This window comes from Haemaphysalis longicornis, unplaced genomic scaffold, assembly GCF_048455015.1.
Source record: "Haemaphysalis longicornis isolate Haplotype H1 unplaced genomic scaffold, Haemaphysalis longicornis Haplotype H1 scaffold_10, whole genome shotgun sequence".
Taxonomy (NCBI): Eukaryota; Metazoa; Arthropoda; class Arachnida; order Ixodida; family Ixodidae; genus Haemaphysalis; species Haemaphysalis longicornis.
The window spans coordinates 30,334,087-30,354,366 of record NW_027526204.1 but is presented as its reverse complement, the minus strand read 5'-3'; the positions used below and the strand labels follow the sequence as shown (position 1 = coordinate 30,354,366).

Below are 20,280 nucleotides of genomic sequence, written 5' to 3'. Positions count from 1 at the left end.
TTATTTTTGTTTGAGTCCTGGCAACTGCATCTTCACGGAGGCTAGAGGCCTCAACTTCGCGAGTGCTTACGAGCCGCCGAATTTAGAAGACGGCAACGTGGTAATGAAGGACGAATAGCACAGCGATGGCACGAACGAGGCGGCAGGAGGTGAGCCCTGTAGCCTCGGCGTCTAGAATCGAGACCGAACGACTGGAACAAGAACTGCGATGTTGCATTCGTTTCGCTAACACGGCTAACCACTTACGAGACGAGGCTTACGAGGCCAACAAGGCTAAAAAAAGCATGGAGGGAAAAAAAAAAAAAAAACAAGAACGAAACAGCCGGAACCGTAAAAAGCTGATTCTCATGCCAGTGGATTTCACAAGAAGTTCCATTTGTAATTCTGTTTACGCGGTGATGCGGAAATTTCAGTTCCGATTACCGAGAGTTTTTTTACGTTATCTGAATACAAAACCAACCAAATTCCAGGCAACTGTTCCGTTTAAGCGGCAATTCTGTTTAGGCGATTTTCGTTTCGAGATTCTACTGTATTTGTATTCACGAGAGATCCGACAGGCGTGTCTGGTTGACATCTTTGATTTTGACGACAATTTTATCTATAGCTCCTTATACACAAGGGAAAACATACCTGAAGTTATTTTGTGGGAAAAAAATTTCCCCTTAAAAAAAAATCCCAAAATGGGCTCAGGTCGCCGGCGTGTTGAGCACCCCACGGACAGTTTGGAACTTCTACCTACCACTGTCAAACAAAGAATACTGCAGCTTCACTGTAATTATTTTTATGTAAAGAGTTTGCACACTCTCAAATGATTCACCGTATGCATATTTTGCATGCAGGGCAAATTTTTCTTACTACAATTTGCCAAGTTCGAAGAAATTTTGAAAATTGCCCAAGTGTGGGACCGTTCTTCTCTGCAACTACCTAAACAAGCTAGGTAGATCATATTTTAAAGACGATAGTCTTTCTTGGGCTACTTAAACCCAGAAATTTTGGTCTGTCTGTATGTCTGTGTGTCTGTATGTCTGTCCGTCTGTCTGTCTGTGACTCGATTCAGCCACCCGGCCAAAGCAAAACAATGCCTGCGCAATAGTCTTATATAGTCACAGCTAAATCTACCCGTCTTGGTCCGGTGTAATGTTCAGACTTGTCGACATTGTTGAAGAAGAACAAGACATTACGCAAATATGAGACAACAAATCAATACAGAAGTGGTATTTGCAGTGTTCCTTTATAAAAATTCAAACATGCTTGACTTTTGCGTAATTAAATACTTCATCAACTGCAGAAAAAGAATTCACTCCGCCGTCGCCTGCTGTCGCCCGCGCCACTATAGCTTCTGGCGCCATTTTAAGAAATCAACCGGCAACAGTTACGCAAGGTTCCACTAGATAGTTTCCACGTTCTGCTTGCATCGCACGTGGAGTAGGGAAACGTGGTTCTATAAACGTTGAAATAGGATGCCTCGATTAACGCGCGTCTTCGCCGTACGGCAGCGTTCGCATCGAGACACCCGGTTTGGAGGAGGGGAACACGCAAAATTTAAAATGATTTAAGCAAACATTTGGCGTCTTTACCATGGGAGGAGCGCAACGCAAGAGGAACAACATGAGAGGTGAACGGTAAAGCGAAGAGAGGCATTTACTTCGCAAAAGCGGATAAAGACTATCGTCTTTTGACGTCATTTGCAACGAAAGGAGCAGATACGCGGCCAATTTTTGTAGTGTCATTCGTCTATTTTTTTTAAATCTTCTTCCAAATTTTAGTTTATGTGGTGAAGACGGTTATATCTCTAAAGAACACTCTACTGCAGCTAGGTAACGCACTTTGGTACATTTTGAAAGCCAATTAAAATAAAAGAGCATCTTTGATTTATGTCAAGTTTTCCCAAATTAAAGCCAACGTTGCTCTTCTCTTATTATCTACATCAAAAAGATGTCACACTATTTTTGTTGTTTTGTAGCTACAAAGCACCAAAGCAGTATTGCAGTGGCATGCTCAAGTAATTTGTAAGAAGCTTAAGACCGTAATGTAGATAGAGAAATGGCTGTTACAAAGAGGAAATCATTCAAAAAACATTGCGCTGTTTCCCCCTCTGCATAAAATTCTCGTCAAAATCAAATATGTCAACTGGACACGCCTATCTGGTTTCTCGTGAAAGCACCCAGAGGTACATCAGAAAAGCATATGCCGGACTGCTTCTCGGGAGGTCCACAGTGACTCCAAGGGTGCAAGCGGAATAGCCCATTCTGTGCATGGGGAACTGGAGTCTGATAACATGGTTCGTGCAGGTGATTGGAAACCGTTGGGTTTGAAAAGCTAATTTCCAAGGACTTGAAAGTCCCGGAATTTTTGCAGACCATTTGATAAATCGTTGAGTTCGTTGCATTTTCCCCTTTAATAAGCATCAGATCAACATGAGGCTAGGTAAGGACTAAGTCAGTGTTTTGCTGGATGATTGGTCTTCTCTAGCAAATAAAGTTTTGCTTGTTGTAAAACTGGAAGGCCTTATCTGTGTAACTCTAGCAACTAAGAAGTGTAGGAATACACCGAATAAGCAAAGTTCGCTTGAGCGGTCCTTCTGACAAGGGGACTTGTCTGAATACGAGTTCCGTTGTCGAAACATTGGCTGTAGCAGTGTTTCTACCTTTAAATTATTTCTCCTGATTTCAAGTCTCCATCTTGGCCTAAACATTGGTTTTGTTTAGATTTCTAACAGACAATGCAGTCCTTGAAGATCTTTCAATTGTGTACCAAGCAACTGGCACCCTGTGTATACAGCCCCGTGGTAGGGGAAAGGCAGTATGGTTGTACCGACGATGTGGTTGGTGACTGTAGTATCCATCATTTAGATACAGTGGAGCCCCGATGCTACGTACTGCGGCCTTATGGCGACCCGCTTCGTATGAGGGATCACCGTGGTCCCAGCAAACGCCCATTAGAAACGATGCATTAAAAACCCCAATTATACGACACTGGAATGCATGCAACCTGCTTGGTACAACGGACACTGGCGTGAATAAACAGGCATCTTTCCCACCTTTTTATGCCGCCTTGTCCCGACCTTTACATCATAACCCACGTTTGGCACTGCTTGATGTGCAAACATCTGCAGGCATTTGCTGTGGGCAGGTGGGAAAAGCAGTACTAATTTCCCCTGGCACCTCCAGCTTTGCTGTCGCAGTTATTTCCGTCTCCAAAAATTAACCACGTGAAGAATCATTTTGCATGGATTTTAAGCCAAATCTTCATTGCAAGCTATTGTGCTCACCTCAGCATCATCATCATCATCACCAACCTATCTACGTCCAGTGCAGGGCAAAGGCCTCTCCCATTATTCTCCAATTACCCCGGTCCTGTGCTAACTGCGACCAATTTATCCCCGCAAACTTCTCGATCTCATCTGCCCATCTGACTTTCTGCCGCCCCTGCCGCGCGTGCCTTCTCTAGGGATCCACTCTGTTATCCTTAATGACCAACGGTTATCTTGCCTTCGCATTACATGCCCTGCCCACATTCACTTCTTCTTAATTTCTACTAATTTGTTCTTTAACACGGATTTGTTCATTGACCCACTCCTCTCTCTTCTTGTCCCTTAATCTTGCACCTATCATCTTCCGTTCCAGTGCTCGCTGAGTGGTCCTTAATTTAACTCTTTCATTACCGTGGAAAAATTGACTGATTTTTAGGGGTCCAAGAAAACATTTGTTTTTCTGATAAAAAAATCGGTCTGGCACTAATTACAGGAACATAAAATGTAGATTATTTAACGACCTTTTCAATAAGACCACTTTTTAAAATGTTTTCATATATCATAGTTGCGAAAAAAAATATCAAAATCAAAAGTTTTCTCAAAATGTCGAAAAAAATGATAAAAAAGAAGTTATGTATAACAAACCACCAGTAGTAGAAAAAAATTAGAATATACATTTTGTAGAAATACATTTTAAAAACACGCCCTAGAAAAACTGTTGATGTGCACGGAACAGTTTTTCAGATATAAAAAGAAAGGTTAGCACGTGCGGTGCTCGTGTCATGCGGTGAAGCCCAACCTCTAATTCAAAATGTGGAATTTCGGGTGGTTTCGTGGAATAAATCTGGTGGTTTGTCATTATCAGAGGCACCAATTTGGCCCCACATAACGTAAAAACATCTTGTCAATGGCTGACTTTGCATTTACAGCCAGCACAATATTTCGGACAAGCACGCGATGCGGAAAAAAACATGCATAAAGTTGAAAACGGAACGCCATGGTTGATGCTTGTTGACCTTCACGGTCAGTTATCTCTGAAAACATAGAGTTGAGCTTTATTATCATCTTCTGACTTGCAATTGTAGCCTTGCTTGCAGGAATGAGGTGCAATGCGGTAGAATCGTGCCCTGCAAACTTTTGCCGAGTAGCTGTTGCGCGATAAAAAAAGATCAGCACAACCAGCCTCCTCCATTGCAGCGCCACCTAACACTCTTGAAATGAAACAGTACAAAAACTTATCGGAGACTCCGTCCGAATAGACAGTTTAACTAAGCAGCAACACTAGACCCCCGAAAATACCCTCGTATGGAAACGAAACTGGAAGGCGAACAGCTGGCAATGTAAGGCTGGTTTGAAGCGCTGTCCTCGTCGGAACAGATATCTGGCGACTGGGTGGGATCTTTTTGACTTGCATGTGAAGTTCTTATTGCAGAAATTGGGTTAGGGTTCTGTGAAATCAGGAGCAGCATGCTTTGTTCAAGGATCAGTCACGGATGCTCAAGGCGCCATGGCAGGTCATAGAGGGCGATTCCACGAGAGAACGAACATGCGTGTACAAAGACCATTTTTTGTTCATTCTTGTTTTTTTATTATATATGCGCGCAATATGGAAACCCCCGAAAATCAAGTTTGTTTTCTCCTGAGGTGCGTAGTTCGAGAGAAAAAAATGTTTGAATGTGCCCGGAGCGCAGCGCTGATTTCGGCAACTGCAGATTTTTCCAAGTTTGCGTCTCTGTGTACGTCAAGGAGTACAAGGGGTGTGTATAAAATGTTTTGGGCCATAAACTAGACCAGAATGCTAATCCGTGTAACGCAAAATCAGCGCCCTGCAGCGAACAAAAAATTTAAAAAAAAATCGTGAAATCGGCCCAGACGATAATTTGTTAGTGTTTTTGACGCCCCCTATCTACATTTCTTCTTTTCTGAAAAACTTGTAAGTCGGCCATTTTATTGGCAATACGTATCTGAACGCATTAACAAAAGATGGTGTTTGTAGAAAATTTAGAAGTACTAAAAAAAATTGAATAACTTCGGCTCTTTTTCAGAAATTGCGCAAATTCAAAACTCAATATAAAAAAAACCCCATACTCGATTTTCTTCAAAATTGCGAAAATAGGACTCCTTTACTTGGACAACAAAACTGTGGAAAAACATGTTGCATCATCTTGTTGAGAACAAAGTTATAAGGGGCCAAACTTGGGGCTCGCGCGACGCGTCTTGGCGCGCCGCGGTAAGTTCAGGCCGCTGTTGCCGGACGTTGCACGGGTGTACACGGGCGGTAATTCATATTCCACTGCCAGATGCCGGCACGGTCAATCTCTTTCCAGTATTCCTAAACGACAAAAACTATTCTGGAGATTCTTCTGTTTTTTTTTTTGCCCGCCTCTGTTTCCCTAATTTGTTCTTTAACGAGCTAACTTTCTGGCCGATACCAGCTCGAAAGCGCTCCTTTGCGAACGCCACTCTTCTTATAGGGAAAGGAAAGAAGGATTCGAAACAACAGGAAAAGTTTTTCCGGTGGTTACATCGGGTAGAAGTGGTAGGAGTGGTCGAAATTTTCTATTATTATGGCGCTTCGGTCACAGCACGAGTAAATTACTGAAGGGATTTCAGTTTTTTCACAAGAATATTTATTCAAGCAAAAAGACACAAGTTTGGAAATTGGCTGTCAGACTATCGTGATTAATTATTTACAGTCAGGAACACAGCAAAAGGCATACGTGTGGGAATACAACTCAAGTAAAATATTTATAATATCTGCACCACAGCTTCCTCGGGCGCTCATACAGTCAAGCACAGCCACTTCGCAGACGTGTAGTTTGCTCTGGAACGTTCGTACAGCAGATAATTCTTCTTGAAATGGCTGGCTGCACTGTCACTAACGTAAACAACGTAGCTGTACACAGGGGCACTTTCTTCCAGGCATTCGTGCACCTTGTGGAGCGAGCGCATAGCATGCACGTGCGGTATCGTGTTGCATGTGATCGCTAACTACTGCGAAGCTCTGGACTGATTTTCTTGTAGTTACAACGCACGTAAACAGTGAAACCTGTGTTTTGTGCCAGTGGTACGACTGGACTTCATTTGGCAGAATAACTGTCCAATTTTCAGAGAAGTCGAAGTGCAGTACAATGCTTGATCGCCGTTCGCATCTTTCGCTTCGTTTATGGCAGTGGCCTGGGTCCGCCTAATAGAGTCATGGGAAATCCACTTGGTGACCCATTTGCCTAGCTCCTTCACGAATGCAGCTGGCGGTAGACTCTTTTTTATCAGAGAACCAATTTCCCATACAGCGTATGTGACGTCTTCTTCGTCCGAAACGCCCAAAGCGGACATGGTAAGGTTGTCGGCCATTGGGAATTGCCGGCACGCGCCCAAGAAACACTGCGTCGATGGTGAGGTGCAAAGACAAAGCTCCTTTAAGTTGCTCATTCTTCGGTCAACCCCTGTAACATTTTGCAGGGCCAAAGCAGACAGGTCGGCATTCGCACAATAAACGCAGACGCACACTTCATGCTGGGGTGAGTGCAAGACTTGGGCGGGAATGAACTGTGGGTGGGTGAATGGGTCACACTTTTTTTTTTCAGAACAACATCCGCTAGGCTTCCCCTGCCACATCTATCAGGATAAGAGTGTGCGGGTAGTCGAGCAAGCAAACACGCGCACAAATCCACGTGCAAACACTTAGGCACAAACGAAAGCATCCACCCATGAAAAAAAAAAAAACTTTTAAGGGGAGGAGTCAAAAGCAAACAAAAATATGGCAAGAGTAAAGCAAAGGGAAGCATCCGTTGAGAGCCCATCAACCAGTGAGTTGAAGGACAGAAAAGGACGGGGCAGTAGCCTCCCCTTACTGCAATTTTCGTACGCAAGCGTATCAAAATCGCTAGTAATACTGTAATGTACGCTTCGCCTTTGTGATATGTGACTAAACAATAGATATACGGCAATAATATGACAACAGACCGGAATTTAATAATACGTCAAGAAGCCAGGTACCCGACCACACCTGATTCTCATTCCAGTAAAATAGGTTCGCGTGCACGTGGCGTCTCCGAAAAGCCTCCTACGGCCTCGTAAGCCGTGGTGCAGGTGTTTGTTTCCTGCTTAGTTATTTTTAAGGTCGTTCTCTCATGTTTGCCTCAAAGAAAGCGGTGGGATACCCTGTACTGACGCCAGCGCACCATGCACCACCAGCGGAAATGCGCCCGTCGTGGTGGGGAACTGATTAGGGTCTGAAGGTCAATCCATTCCCTCCCTTGTAACTGCCCGAGCGCCATCTGTTTCGGTTGCCTGCGCATCGGAGGAACCTTTGTTTTTTTTTTGTTTTGCATCCCGCAAAACACTGGCGCCGCAAAGGAGCGCTTTCGAGCTGATATCGGCCAGGGAAACAGGCGGGAAAAAAAAAAAAACAAAAAAAAACAGAAGAATCTCCAGAATAGTTTTTGTCGTTTAGGAATACTGGAAAGAGATTGACCGTGCCGGCATCTGGCAGTGGAATATGAATTACCGCCCGTGTACACCCGTGCAACGTCCGGCAACAGCGGCCAGAACTTACCGCGGCGCGCCAAGACGCGTCGCGTGAGCCCCAAGTTTGGCCCCTTATAACTTTGTTCTCAACGAAATGATGCAACATGTTTTTCCACAGTTTTGTTGTCCAAGTAAAGGAGTCCTATTTTCGCAATTTTGAAGAAAATCGAGTATGGGGTTTTTTTTATATTGAGTTTTGAATTTGCGCAATTTCTGAAAAAGAACCGAAGTTATTCAATTTTTTTTAGTACTTCTAAATTTTCTACAAACACCATCTTTTGTTGATGCGTTCAGATACGTATTGCCAATAAAATGGCCGACTTACAAGTTTTTCAGAAAAGAAGAAATGTAGATAGGGGGCGTCAAAAACACTAACAAATTATCGTCTGGGCCGATTTCACGATTTTTTTTTTAATTTTTTGTTCGCTGCAGGGCGCTGATTTTGCGTTACACGGATTAGCATTCTGGTCTAGTTTATGGCCCAAAACATTTTATACACACCCCTTGTACTCCTTGACGTACACAGAGACGCAAACTTGGAAAAATCTGCAGTTGCCGAAATCAGCGCTGCGCTCCGGGCACATTCAAACATTTTTTTCTCTCGAACTACGCACCTCAGGAGAAAACAAACTTGATTTTCGGGGGTTTCCATATTGCGCGCATATATAATAAAAAAACAAGAATGAACAAAAAATGGTCTTTGTACACGCATGTTCGTTCTCTCGTGGAATCGCCCTAGAGTTTCATACTAATGTGTATATTAGTATGAAACTCTGTAGCCTTGAAGTTGGGTAACTGTGTAGTAGCGGTAAATATAAATTTCGTGATGGAGAAACGAAACCGAAACTGTTGTAAACTGTTCGCGAATGGTCCTGGGGTAAGTAGAACTACCAGACAAGTTAGGATAACAAGCGCAAAGGCAATAAAACTGCCTAAAATCATAAAGTAGCTTTGCAAACAGGCACTGTTTGACATTTTCAGCCAATTTCTGGGATTATTGCTGTCAGAGTGCAAACCTGACGATTAAAAATCGTTTGCTGGTTCATCATTCATACCCTGATAACAAAAAACAAACGCTGATGCAGAATAATTACGAGTGGCCCACATGCTTCGTTGATAGCAGTGACGCGTGATGACAATGGTCTTTTCCACACCAGCCAGGTGATTCAAACGCGTGTCAAAAATCACGTTTTTGTCGCAAAAATGAAAACAAAACTGATTTTAAAAAGCCATTTTCTGATCTAACTCCAAACAGCTTTACTTGTTCGAGCAATGCCTGGAACGCTATGAAAAGGCACTCTCAAAGTATCGTTCAAATTGGACGATTTTGAATAAGTGCGGTAACGAAAGAGTTAAGTTGAACCCTCTTAGTGAGCCCCCAAGTTTCTGCCTCGTAGGTGAGTAGCGGTAGGATGCAGCTGTCATACGCTTTCTTCTTAAAGGGACCCAGAAAAGCCTTTTGTAAAAGTTACAAAAGGCCTGTATTGTTGCGTAGTACCAATATAGCGATGCAACGCCGTTGAAATTATTGATCTACATTCAGTATTAGCTGCGCGAGAAGCAATTAAGTGCACCTCTCCCCCCTTGCCGATCGATTCCTCCTCCCTCTCTGCTTCTTTCAAAGCTGCTGGAAACACTGGGAATAGCCATGTGACATCGCGACGCTTGACTTCCGTTCTTTGCTAGCTACATTCCTGCGCCTAGGCACGCGTCAATCACTACGGACCCGCCTTTGCCCGGGATCGCCCAGGAAGGAGGAAGAGCAGCCGGAAGCCAGTGGCAGTGACGTTGCCGGCAGCCGACGATCGGTTGAATAAAGGAGGCGCCTCGCTGTTGCGTCAGCCGCGGTCGGCTCGCTGCGGTGGCGCGCTCATCGGCTGAGAAAGGCGATCTTCAAAAATTGTTTACAAATTATCCATACAACGTATGGGGCTCACACTTCGCTCAAAAATCCCCAGTTATGTGTTCTACCACCTGAATGCATTTATATTGCCACCTTCACAAAGCTTTTTTGGGTCCCTTTAAGCGACAATGGTAGGCTGCCATTCATTATCTGAGAATGTCTGCCGTATGCACTCCACCCCATTCTTATCCTCCTCATTATCTCTGCCTCATGGTTGGGATCCGGCGTCGCAACTTGGCCTGAGTAGATATGCAGCATCCCAAGTTGCAAAATATGTGTCCTGGACTGCTAAAAGTTCAGCCAGCTCGCATCAGTGCAAAACGATCTCCCTGTATGTATGAGCAGGAAGCAAGTCCAAATTCCGACTGTGGCTGAAATGAGGATGACGAAGGTGTCGAACAGTGTTCGCTGTCTTTTGCTACTTGGTTGTGGCTGTGTAATGTAAGTTGCGTGTGAAAAATGGCTTGATAAAACTTGCCACTGGGCTAGTTGGTTCGTAGGGTTTGCCATAAAAGCTAGTGCAGGACAGCTAACTCAAGAGAGACAGGTGGGACTGGCACTTGGTTTGGAAGTGCCAGTTCCATCTGTCTCTCTTGTGTTGTCTTTTTTCTGTGCCAATTCTTATTGCGAACACAGTCAAACCACCTGACAACGAAATCTCACGGCAACAGAATACTTTCAGATCCTTGGCGAACATCCATATAAGCCAATGTATGTCATATCTCGCGGCAGTGAAATGTTTTTAAAAAGCGATCCCGCATTAATGAAATTCACTGCAAGTCCCGTTGGAATTTCACCTACCTGCTTGAGGCTAACAGGTTCCAAAAAGTGCTCAAATGCGTTTTCTTCTTTTTTTTTTTACTCAAAGTGCATAGACCTTAGTCACAACACGCTTGCATAGCCGCCACCATGTTTGCTTACATAAAAGACCGTGCAGCAGGCGGACATGGAGGTAGCCTCGAAGTGACACCTCCAGAGGGCGACACGTGGTGACTTATGGCTTTAGCTTTGGCTTGGGCTACGCTAGCCGGCAATCTCTAAACAGCGCGCGTGTGTTCATTGTGTGTGTGGCGATCGGCACATTTGCTCTCAATAAGATGCCTCCGCCAGACCAAAAGTGGGAGTTTTTATCACCACCAGACAAGGCAGCCATCATTGCCAGAGTCAGTGGCCCAAGTGGAAGGAGGGAGGATAGCGCCGGCGAGTTTGGAACCGTCTGCAGCTCGCTCTACCATTTTGAAAAGCAAAGACGCCACTCTTTAATGGCAGACGTGTACAAAACAAAACAGTTATGGCTGTGGCCTTTCTGGGCATCAACAATGCAGTGCCAATGTCTGGCTAAGTTTGGCTGGCCGACAATGTCTGGGTGACAATGTCTGGCTGGAACGTCAGCAGAAGAAGCTGGACTTCGCTCGCATGCTCGGTCATACTCAGTGCCGAGGACCAGGGAGAAAAAAGAGCAGAGAAGGTGAACCTGCGAGATGTTTTGGATGTGTTTCACACTATTCAATTGTTCTTAGGCGCGTACGATGACCAGCAATGAAACACTTCTTGTAGTGTGAGAGCTGAGAGCTAAGGCTCACAAAGTATTACAGTTGACTTTCTGATTTGGTTTGCGTGCGATTTTCCTGTAGTCTATGTTTCATTCTTGCAGCAATGAAATTCCCGCAAAAGAGAATTTTTTGGCTTTCCCTACAAATTCGTTATTGTGGGGTTCGACTGTGTTGTGTTTCAAGAAGGCATAGGAGTGCAAGCTCCGCGTCACACGTATCAGCGTCCTTTTAGTTGACGCCTTGCCCAATCACCTGAGAGAGTGTGTACAGGGTGTGCCCCAAGGGAGCGCCCTGTGTCCCCTGCTGTTTGTTTACACTCCGTGTGCAGCTGGTGGTGGACGACAGCCGGCACGTGCTGTACACCCGCTCGGAGAAGGGCACCCTGTCGGTGTACGACCTGGGCTGGCCTCGCGGCCAGGGGGGCTGCAGCCGGGTGATCAGCCTGCCCCTGGCCACCCTGGCCCAGCTGGCCGCCCGGGCCGCCCCCACGGTGGAGCCGGACAACTTCTCCACCTTGGTGCACATCGAGGTCCTGCCCCTGGCCGAGTCCCCGCAGGCACACCTGGTGGCCGTCACCCAGGCCGGTGGGTTGTGCTCTCTTTTTCCTTTCCTTTTCGTTCTTGCAGGGTGGATCGAGGGGTGGCATCTGAAAGTCGCAACTACAGTGGAATTCTGAAATTTTTCGTTCACACCCGCATCGTGTGTGGGCCAGGATTTTTACACTAGCAGCTTTATTTTTACGCTAACTTTAGTCGAGTAGGAATTTTTTCAGGGATAAAAAGTCATTTTGTCAAGAGACCCTGGCATGTCAGGGTTATGCAGTGGTCTCTTTCTGGTTGTAATTGCAAAATATTTTTGTTTTGGAAGGGTCACACGTTCTCCTTTATTGCACGGCCTCCTTTTGCGAGAGGACTTATACCCCTGCTACACTAGGGTCCAAATGTCATTTGAACCAAATGTCATTTGACTCAAATGGGTTGCTTCGAATGCCATTCAGAATCCGCCGTGCTACACTACAATTTCGATGGCATTTGAAAGCTTTCACAACTGTTCGCTGTTGTGTAGTGGCACTGTTGTTGCCCCGTTCCATTTTCGTACACTAATACAACAATCAAACTTAGGAGCAGTCCGAGGCAGTAAAATGGTATCAAATTAGAAGAGACACCAGTTTTGACTCTAAATATGGCTGCCTTGCATTGTTTTTGTTTGTGTTTTTTGCAACTGACCCACTGGTTTTGAGAGTATGAAAATTAAATATGTTGATTTCGTATTTTAAGTAAATAAACAGTGAACAAAGTTTCACAAACAATATTTTGTTTGTTTTACGTACGGAAGTATTATATTTTTTATTGCCGATCGAAGACGCTGCGTCCGAGAGTGCTGGGAATGGCATTTGAAATCCCAGATGTCTCTCTCGGTGCTCATTTGGCTCGAATGTCATTTGAGCCAAATGGCATTTGAAAACCTAGTGTAGCAGCACAACTTGGCATTTGAGTCAAATGACATTTGGTTCAAATGACATTTGGACCCTAGTGTAGCAGGGGTATTAGATACTGTATCCGCTTCTCCAAGTTCCTTAGGTGTTTGAAAGGCCTGAGCGAATCTCCTTTTTTCCATCTTTTTCAGCGATGAAGGAGCTTTAACTAAGTTTTTATTGATTGGGCTGATACTTGTACTGCTTTTCTTTTGCAGTAAGGGGAATGTGCTGATCAAAATTGGTCTGTAGTGGGTGTGACACTCGGACAATTTTACTTCAAATACCTTTTTTAAGAGGAACAGGGCGACTTATAGTGGGTGCAATCCATGCTTCTAATTAATGCTGTTCTAATCCTCTTGTAAAGTTGTGGTGTTATTACAGTCCTTCACTGCATGGTAGATGACACAGTTATTCGTAGAGGTCTGATGTTGGATAAAATTGTGGTTGCAAATTCATTAATATAAACTAAAAAAATAATGAGCCCAAAACTGACCCTTGTGGAAGCTCCCGGTGTTTTTGTCTTTAAATTCTGATTTTTTTTTTTTTTTTGCCCCCTGTAACAGCACACTGTATTTGGTTAAAAAGATGTTCCTATACTGTCCTTTGGTGCTGTACTAAGTGTTTCGTGATATGGCCGGTGGGCCGCGTCGTCATCCTGGCAGGTGTGCGTCTGTACTTGACAACCTCGTCGTTTGCGAGCCCCGAGGCCCGCCCGTCGACTCTGGCGCTGCTGCACGTGCGGCTGCCGCCGGGCTTCTCGACGCACGCACCCCCGCAGCGGGTGCGGGGGGTGCGCACGGCCTTCTGCCGGCGGGGCACCACGCTGCTGGTGGCGGCGCACTCGGACGAGCGGGATGTGCTCTGGATGCTGTCGGCAGACGCGTACCCATTCCAGCGCTGCCTCATGGAAGCCTCCACGCTGGCGCCCCTGGACGCGGGCGTCTGCTGCGTGGCGGCCGTGCCCAGCCGCAGCCGCGCCCCGCACCCCCAGTGCCAGTACGCGGTGGGTGCAGGGGGGGCCGTGCTGCCCTCGGACCCGCCCGCAGTGGTCACCCAGCACCTGGAGGGACCCCAGCGGGTGGTGCTGCTCTCGCGCACCTCCTGCTGCGTGGTAGAGAGCCCCCGGCCGGTGGACACGCTGCGCGGCCTGCTGCAGAACCCCGCGGGGGCCGACGCCGTGCGGGCCTTCTTCGCCCTGCACGGGGAGGTGCAGGCCAGCGCCATCTGCCTCATCCTGGCCTGCAACCCGGCCGACGTGCGGCTGGCCGAGTGCGCCACCCAGGCCCTCTTTCTGCACGGTGGCGAGCCCCGGGTGGCCCAGGAGCCACCCCCGCAGCCGCCCCCGTCGTCGCAGGCCTCTTTCCTGGGCGCCCCCGCCCCCATGTGGGCCAGCACCCCGCTGCACCCTGGCGTAGGCCTGGGGCCCGGAGGACGGCCGAGCTTCGGCTCGCCTTTCCAGGCTGCCCAGCAGCAGCAGCAGCAGCAGCAGCAGAATGTGCTGGCCATGCAGGGCAGGAGCCCCTTCTCCTCAGGCTCGCCCCCTGGGATGCCCTCGGCGTCGGCGGTGATGCCGGAGGTGCTGTTCTCGGGGCGGCACACGGGCTGCTACCTGTACTTCTCGCGCCTGGTGCGGCCCCTGTGGACGCTGAACCTGGTGAAGCCCGTGGTGGACCCCAAGACGGGGGCCCCCACGGACCAGTTTGTGAGCGCCGTGCCGGGCCAGGATCTGGCCAACTACCTTCAGTCCATCGTGGCCTTCCGCCTCTTCCTGGAGCGCACTTCCACCCTGCTGGCCGGAGGAGGAGCGGGAGTGGCCGGAGGGACAACGGCCACCGCACAGGGCCCGAACATGAGCACGCGTCACGAACCAGATAGCTTGCACCTCCGGGACGAGAGGCTGAAGAAGGCACAGGTTAGTGTGGGAAAGCACCCCCAAGGCATGGGCTAAAGTGTAAAGGCGAGCTGGCTGGGGATCATTAAAAGCTTGCTTTGAAGAGCGGCATGGTTTTGTTTCCTGGACTAGGCAGCCTGGTTGTAGAGCTGGAGGGTGGAGGGATAAACAAGCCTAGTGCAGCAAAGGTTCAGCAGGGCCAGTGCTTGTCCAGTTCTTGATGGGAGTGCGTGCCATTTGTGGACTGTCTGGTAAGGTTAAGGGCCTGTTAACAGAGAGCACTTCATGGTCTGGCCCCCGAGGAAGGTGATGAGCACTCCTTGCCGCTGGCAAAGGGATAAGCCATTGTTGTTTGGTTTGACGTCTGTTTTGTCCCCTAAGGAATGGAACCGTGTCGGAGGATCCACTGGCAAGGCCATCTCCTTGTAAATTAGCTAGCACAATAAAGGGGCATGCGTAAAATAAGAGGAGAGACCAGGGGCCCCAACATCCCGGTGATACAGTGGTGGTTCTATTTTCAAGATGGCAGGGTGAGAAAGACGAAGCAGCGCGAACTAGAGCTGGTCACATGATGATGGGCACCAGTGAGAGCCTCATTGGAGCAACAATGATGATTATCTATAAAGTTGCTAAAGCATGATTAAACTATGTAGACTTGTCGACGTGGAGGGAGGAGTGATAATTTGTTTTATTATGGGCATGCTAGAAGGCAGAACACGCAGTGGGAAAGGAAGCAACCCCCTTGAGTTGGTGGTTGCTTGTGCGTGCAGGCGGAGGCGCATGCGCGCGAGCGTGCCTCCCTGGGCCACCTGGCGCGGCTGGTGTCGCTGACGGCCGAGCTGCTGGGCCTGTGGAAGGTGCTGTGCGACCACCAGTTCCGCCTGGTGTCAGCAGCCTTCCCGCCGGCCCTGCGTGACCAGCTCCGCTCGGCCACCCTGCGCGAGCTGCTCCTTGCCGACCGGCAGCTGCCCGCTGCCCTGGCTGCCGCCCTCGTGCAGACCTACCTCCAGGTTTGTTAATAAGGGCGGGGTTCCCGCAGGGTTTCGTGCTTTCTCCCACGCTCTTTACTTGGGGGGGTACTCTAAAAGTATTCGAAGGGAAAGGGAAAAAGGGTTTGGGAACTGAGCGAAAGGGGGGGGGGGGGGGGTGCCCCCAGGGTCTCGTGCTTTCACCTGTGCTTTTCATTCATAGTGGTACTGTACTAGTCCGTGAAGGGAAAGGGCAGTGGGCTTTCGAACTGAACAAAGTGTTGACGAATGTAATAATTTCGCAGACCTGCAATAGCAGCAGTACAATGTGCTAAGAAGAGCACCCCATGGTTGTGTGGGTGTAGGATTGGAATGCATTGTGCAGAGGAAAGCTGTCTATGGGTACGTCAAACGGAGCTGCTGGCAGGAGCACCTCTCCTGTGTTCAGTTCTGGTGTTTTCTTGGGAACCTGGGGGAAGTGTTACTTGGCTCCTTTGATATGCATCGGTTTTATTTCTATAACCTTAATTTGGAAAGTTTGCATGCACATCTAACCAGGCTTGCTCTACTGCACCATTGTTCTGGACGGAATTCTCATTATACTTGGGTATTGGTACAGTCAAATCCGACTGGAACAGAACTGATGGGCCGTGTGAAAAAATTTCTTCGAAGTGGAATTGTATCATGTTGAAATCTGCCTCAACACACTACAAAAGGGCAAGAAAAATTCCCCTGTATTCAGTCATATTATCCACATCATGTACCGCATAATGCAGTCTTTAGAAGGGGTGATGCGCAAGTATGTCGTCTTTATTCAGGTAACAGATATACGAGCAGCAGCCAAACTATTTTTTTTTTTTAAAGGAGTCATGAAGACAAAATACAAGTTGGGTTTGTTAGAAAGACTGGTCAGTCCCGATAACAATGATACCAATATCATCGCAATCTTCGAACAAATAACGGAGATACGAAAGAAAATGTGTGAAGCAGTCGCGACCCCCTAACCAATTTCCCGCAACTTTTCTATGACGTCACGGAACCTTGTTTGTGCGATTGGCGGCCGCCTGACTGACCTGCTGCGACGACACATGACTGGACGTCTGTAATGGGGCCTCTAGTTTCATTTGACCGCATCACTTGAATGCTAACGTGCAATTAACGCACTGAAAATTATGTTTTATTGTTGGCCCGTATGACGTCATTCTTGTTCATAACACGTCACTGTGGTGCAAATTTGAAAGTTTTTAAATACTTTTTTCATTAAAAAAACATCTTTTGTGGCTGTAATGGAGCTGAGTGAGATACTGAATCCTAGTTCTTTCAAATTAAATGAAGTTGTATTTTCTCTTCATGGCTCCTTTAATTAAGTACACATAAAACGTGTGTTACTCGGGGGGACGCAGTGCCAAACATTTTCCTGTGCAACAAGACAAATCTGCCGAACTTATTACTTGCTGGTAGCTGGAAGCCGCCAGGAGCGAAGCTCGTTCATCTTATCCTCCGACTGGGCACGGCTGTATCTGACCTTGGAGGGCAAGCATCCAATCTTTTGTCATGAGTGCGTGCTTGCAATGAAGGTAGGATGAGCTGGGTTCGAGACTACACAAGAACACATTACTTTTGCTATTGACTTTGAAGAACGGTAGAAGGAAAACTGCAATGACAATGCATACACTGTGGCCCAGCGCCAGCAGCGCGCATTTATGGGATTTAAACTGGATATGGATTGGCTGTGGCTGTGGCTCTGCAAACCGGGCCTGTTCCACCCCCTCACGGAAATACGGCCAGCCAACAATAGTGCCCATCTATCAGGGTGGTACAGGTGCACCAATTGCGCCAGAGTGCTATGTTTGCGACTTGCTGCCACAAGATGCACCAAAACCACAAAGTTGACCCAAATTGTGCTTGCGCTGCACCGAAGCACAAAATTAAGGGCAGGTCCACCCTTTCCCAGCAGAATTACTTGCCAGGGTTGCCACTGGTGGCTACTATTTGCCAAATTGGTGAATTTGAGAGGCCCGTGGTGACCTGAAATTATGAATGGTGACATGGTGAATTTCTGGTGATTTTCGGCTAGGGTCTCTCGATTAAGTTATCAGTTCCAGTTGCTGTTGTGATCCTCGTTTGCTTCCCTCATTGGCTTCCCTTTCTCCGATTGTCTCAACGGCAGGGCAAAGCTGTATGCGTAACACGGGGTTGAAGGGTTGTTTGTTTCATTTTGCCCAAGGCATGCGCATCTCTAGGCAGGGGTGCAGCAGTAGACATCGGTAGCGCAAAGCGGGATGCAACTCGCACGTGACTGGGGAACCACGCGGCTAGCTGATTTTTTACTGCACTTTTGGGTACCTGTCCATCTATGCACTGACACTGCTTTTTTTCTGCGTTTGCGAGATAACGAACGAAGACATGCTGCGTCGCTGGCAGCGAGAACAGCTTTGCTGGTTTGCAGCCTAACAGGCGCCCCCAATTACCTGGAAATGGGGCGGTTAGAGGGAGGGCGGGAGGCACACAACTGGAAACTCCCCGACCCAAGGGCAAAGGGTCTCTTGCGCCCTCGCAATCAATGACGGGCTGACGCAAGGGAACGCTTAAAAAGGCGGTTTATTCCGCAAAGAGAAACGAGCACTGCATTTGTTGGGGTGGCGTTGGCGAAGGAAAGCATGTGGATGCCCTCAAAAGCACTCTAATTGGCACTCGGTACGGGGGCCCAATCCCTGGCTCGCAAGATGCATCCCCGCGCAGCATAAGCAACGTATCCCACCCCCTCTTAGAAGATCGCCTTGTAGTAGGGGTAAGCACGTGGTCGCTGCCGTGTGGACAGTTGGTTGGCAGCCTTAGGGGCCAAAGTGGGCTGGAGCCGGCTGTCTGCTGGGACAGCATATACAATTGTGGGGTATGAGGCTCTGTTGAAAGGCTGTGACGCACTCTTTCTTCAAAATGGCTTGCTTTGGTCGAAGATGGCTGGAAGGTTGAGGTGCAGGCGTCGTGTCGGGCCGTCTGTTTGGACTGAAAGCGTCACTTGTGTTTCCACCCAAGACACGTCTTACCCTCTGAAACAAACTTTCTTTATGGTACTCTGCTCCTATGCTGCTCCAAAACTGGGTTTTTGTGCTCCGAAATGCAGTTTTGTTCTGCTCCAAAAATTGCTCCAAAAGCTGTTCTAGCTTTGTTTCCCCAGATCTATGAGTTTGTTTATTGTAAGTGGTGTGGGTGCACGTTTTCAGTGCAACTAAGCTGAGTGGATGTATAAAATATTACAGATGGCTGGCGTTGCGCTTATTTTGTCATAACATAATTTTCCAAGCCCAGCTCCACTGAGCAAAAATTTCATTGAAGAGACACAAGCCTTGCAATGGCTCGTTGGGGTGAGGACTTTGTTGCATTGATTTGCGTGGCTAGCTGACAGGGAATTGTGAATATCGTGGAACCCCAATGATATGGCCCCCGTCTTACGAAGACCCGCTTCCTATGTTGGATCACGGCGGTCCCGGCAAACTCCCAGTAGGAACAATGCATTAAGAACCCCAACGATTTGATGCTCGGCTGCACACGGTCCACTTCATACGACAGACCCTGGTGGGGATAAACCGCCGTTTTCCCCATCTTTTACACCGCTTCACCACCTCATCCCAGCTTTCCTTTATTCCTAACCCTCGTTTGACGCTGCTTGATGTGCGAAGGTCCGCAGGCGGGGCAGACCACTTGCTGAACAGACGCTCGCAAGCATGTGTGAACTGGCAGATGGAAGTAAAATTTTGGCGGCCCCACGTGGTAGCAGAATGCCAACCTGCCAGTTGCATGAAGTCGGAGTGCACGTGGCTGGCAGAATGCGAATTTGAAGCTCCCATTGAGCCAGTGGATGTGAAAACACATACAACGCAACCCGGCACCCACTTTTTTCGCCCGCTCGATTCAAGTTTCCTCCTTTCACGACGCTCTCTCTCCCCCTCTCACTGCTCTCTGCTTATCAGGGTCTTTCAAATCCATATTGTGGCCCCGGTCCTTTCTTTACTGCCTTTTTTGCATCACCGCCTCATACAATCGTTTGTTTGGCTTGTCCTTGACAGTTCACTCTCGCCTTTTCCCCTGTCAGTTTGCTCAGCTGCGCGGGCCTTCCCAGCTTATCTGGTCTCCACGGCAAGGGGTCGTGTGGCACAGCGTATGGCTGGCAGGATAGTGTAGATGCTGTAGAGGGCACAATATAGGTTTTTTTTTTTTTTATAAAAAAACTTGGGATTTTTGCTAAAGGTTTGCAAATTACGTGAGAACGCATGAAATAAATGAGCTCTTAGCCCACGTGTCGCGTAAGGCTGTATACTAGGCCGGCATTTGTCTGTTCACCAATCACACGACACTCGGTCATTCGACGATGTCATGTGGTCCCTTGAAAGTTGTATTATCAAGGTCCCACTTTATTTTGTTGAAGTGGAGTTCGTTGTAGCGGGGTTTGTCTGTATTCGTACTCACAGAGCACAGCACAGTGCGCAACACGCTTGTCTATAACAGGAAGGTCAACTTCATCTAGTTACATCTGAAAACTGCTGAAACAAATGCTTTTCAAAAATTTTGGAGAGAAAAGAGGTTTGCTCAGACTGACCTCAGAATGGCGCACTAGTTTTCTTCAAATGCCGCTTGGGCGAGGGAGGTTCAGGCTGAAAGTATGACAGGTGTGTTGTTGACAAGTATGTTGCCCTCTGTATAGTGA

General features: G+C 47.6%; 1 protein-coding gene across 1 annotated transcript in view; it reads left to right on the top strand.

Moving 5' to 3' along the window:
• The window catches only part of Nup154 (nuclear pore complex protein Nup154), a 61,508-nt gene that overhangs the window by 14,776 nt on the left and 26,452 nt on the right, over positions 1-20,280 (top strand). The window contains exons 4-6 of the mRNA XM_077689156.1: positions 11,568-11,823; positions 13,379-14,628; positions 15,378-15,617. Coding sequence (XP_077545282.1) covers positions 11,568-11,823; positions 13,379-14,628; positions 15,378-15,617 — 1,746 coding nt within the window. The remainder of the gene's footprint in view (positions 1-11,567; positions 11,824-13,378; positions 14,629-15,377; positions 15,618-20,280) is intronic.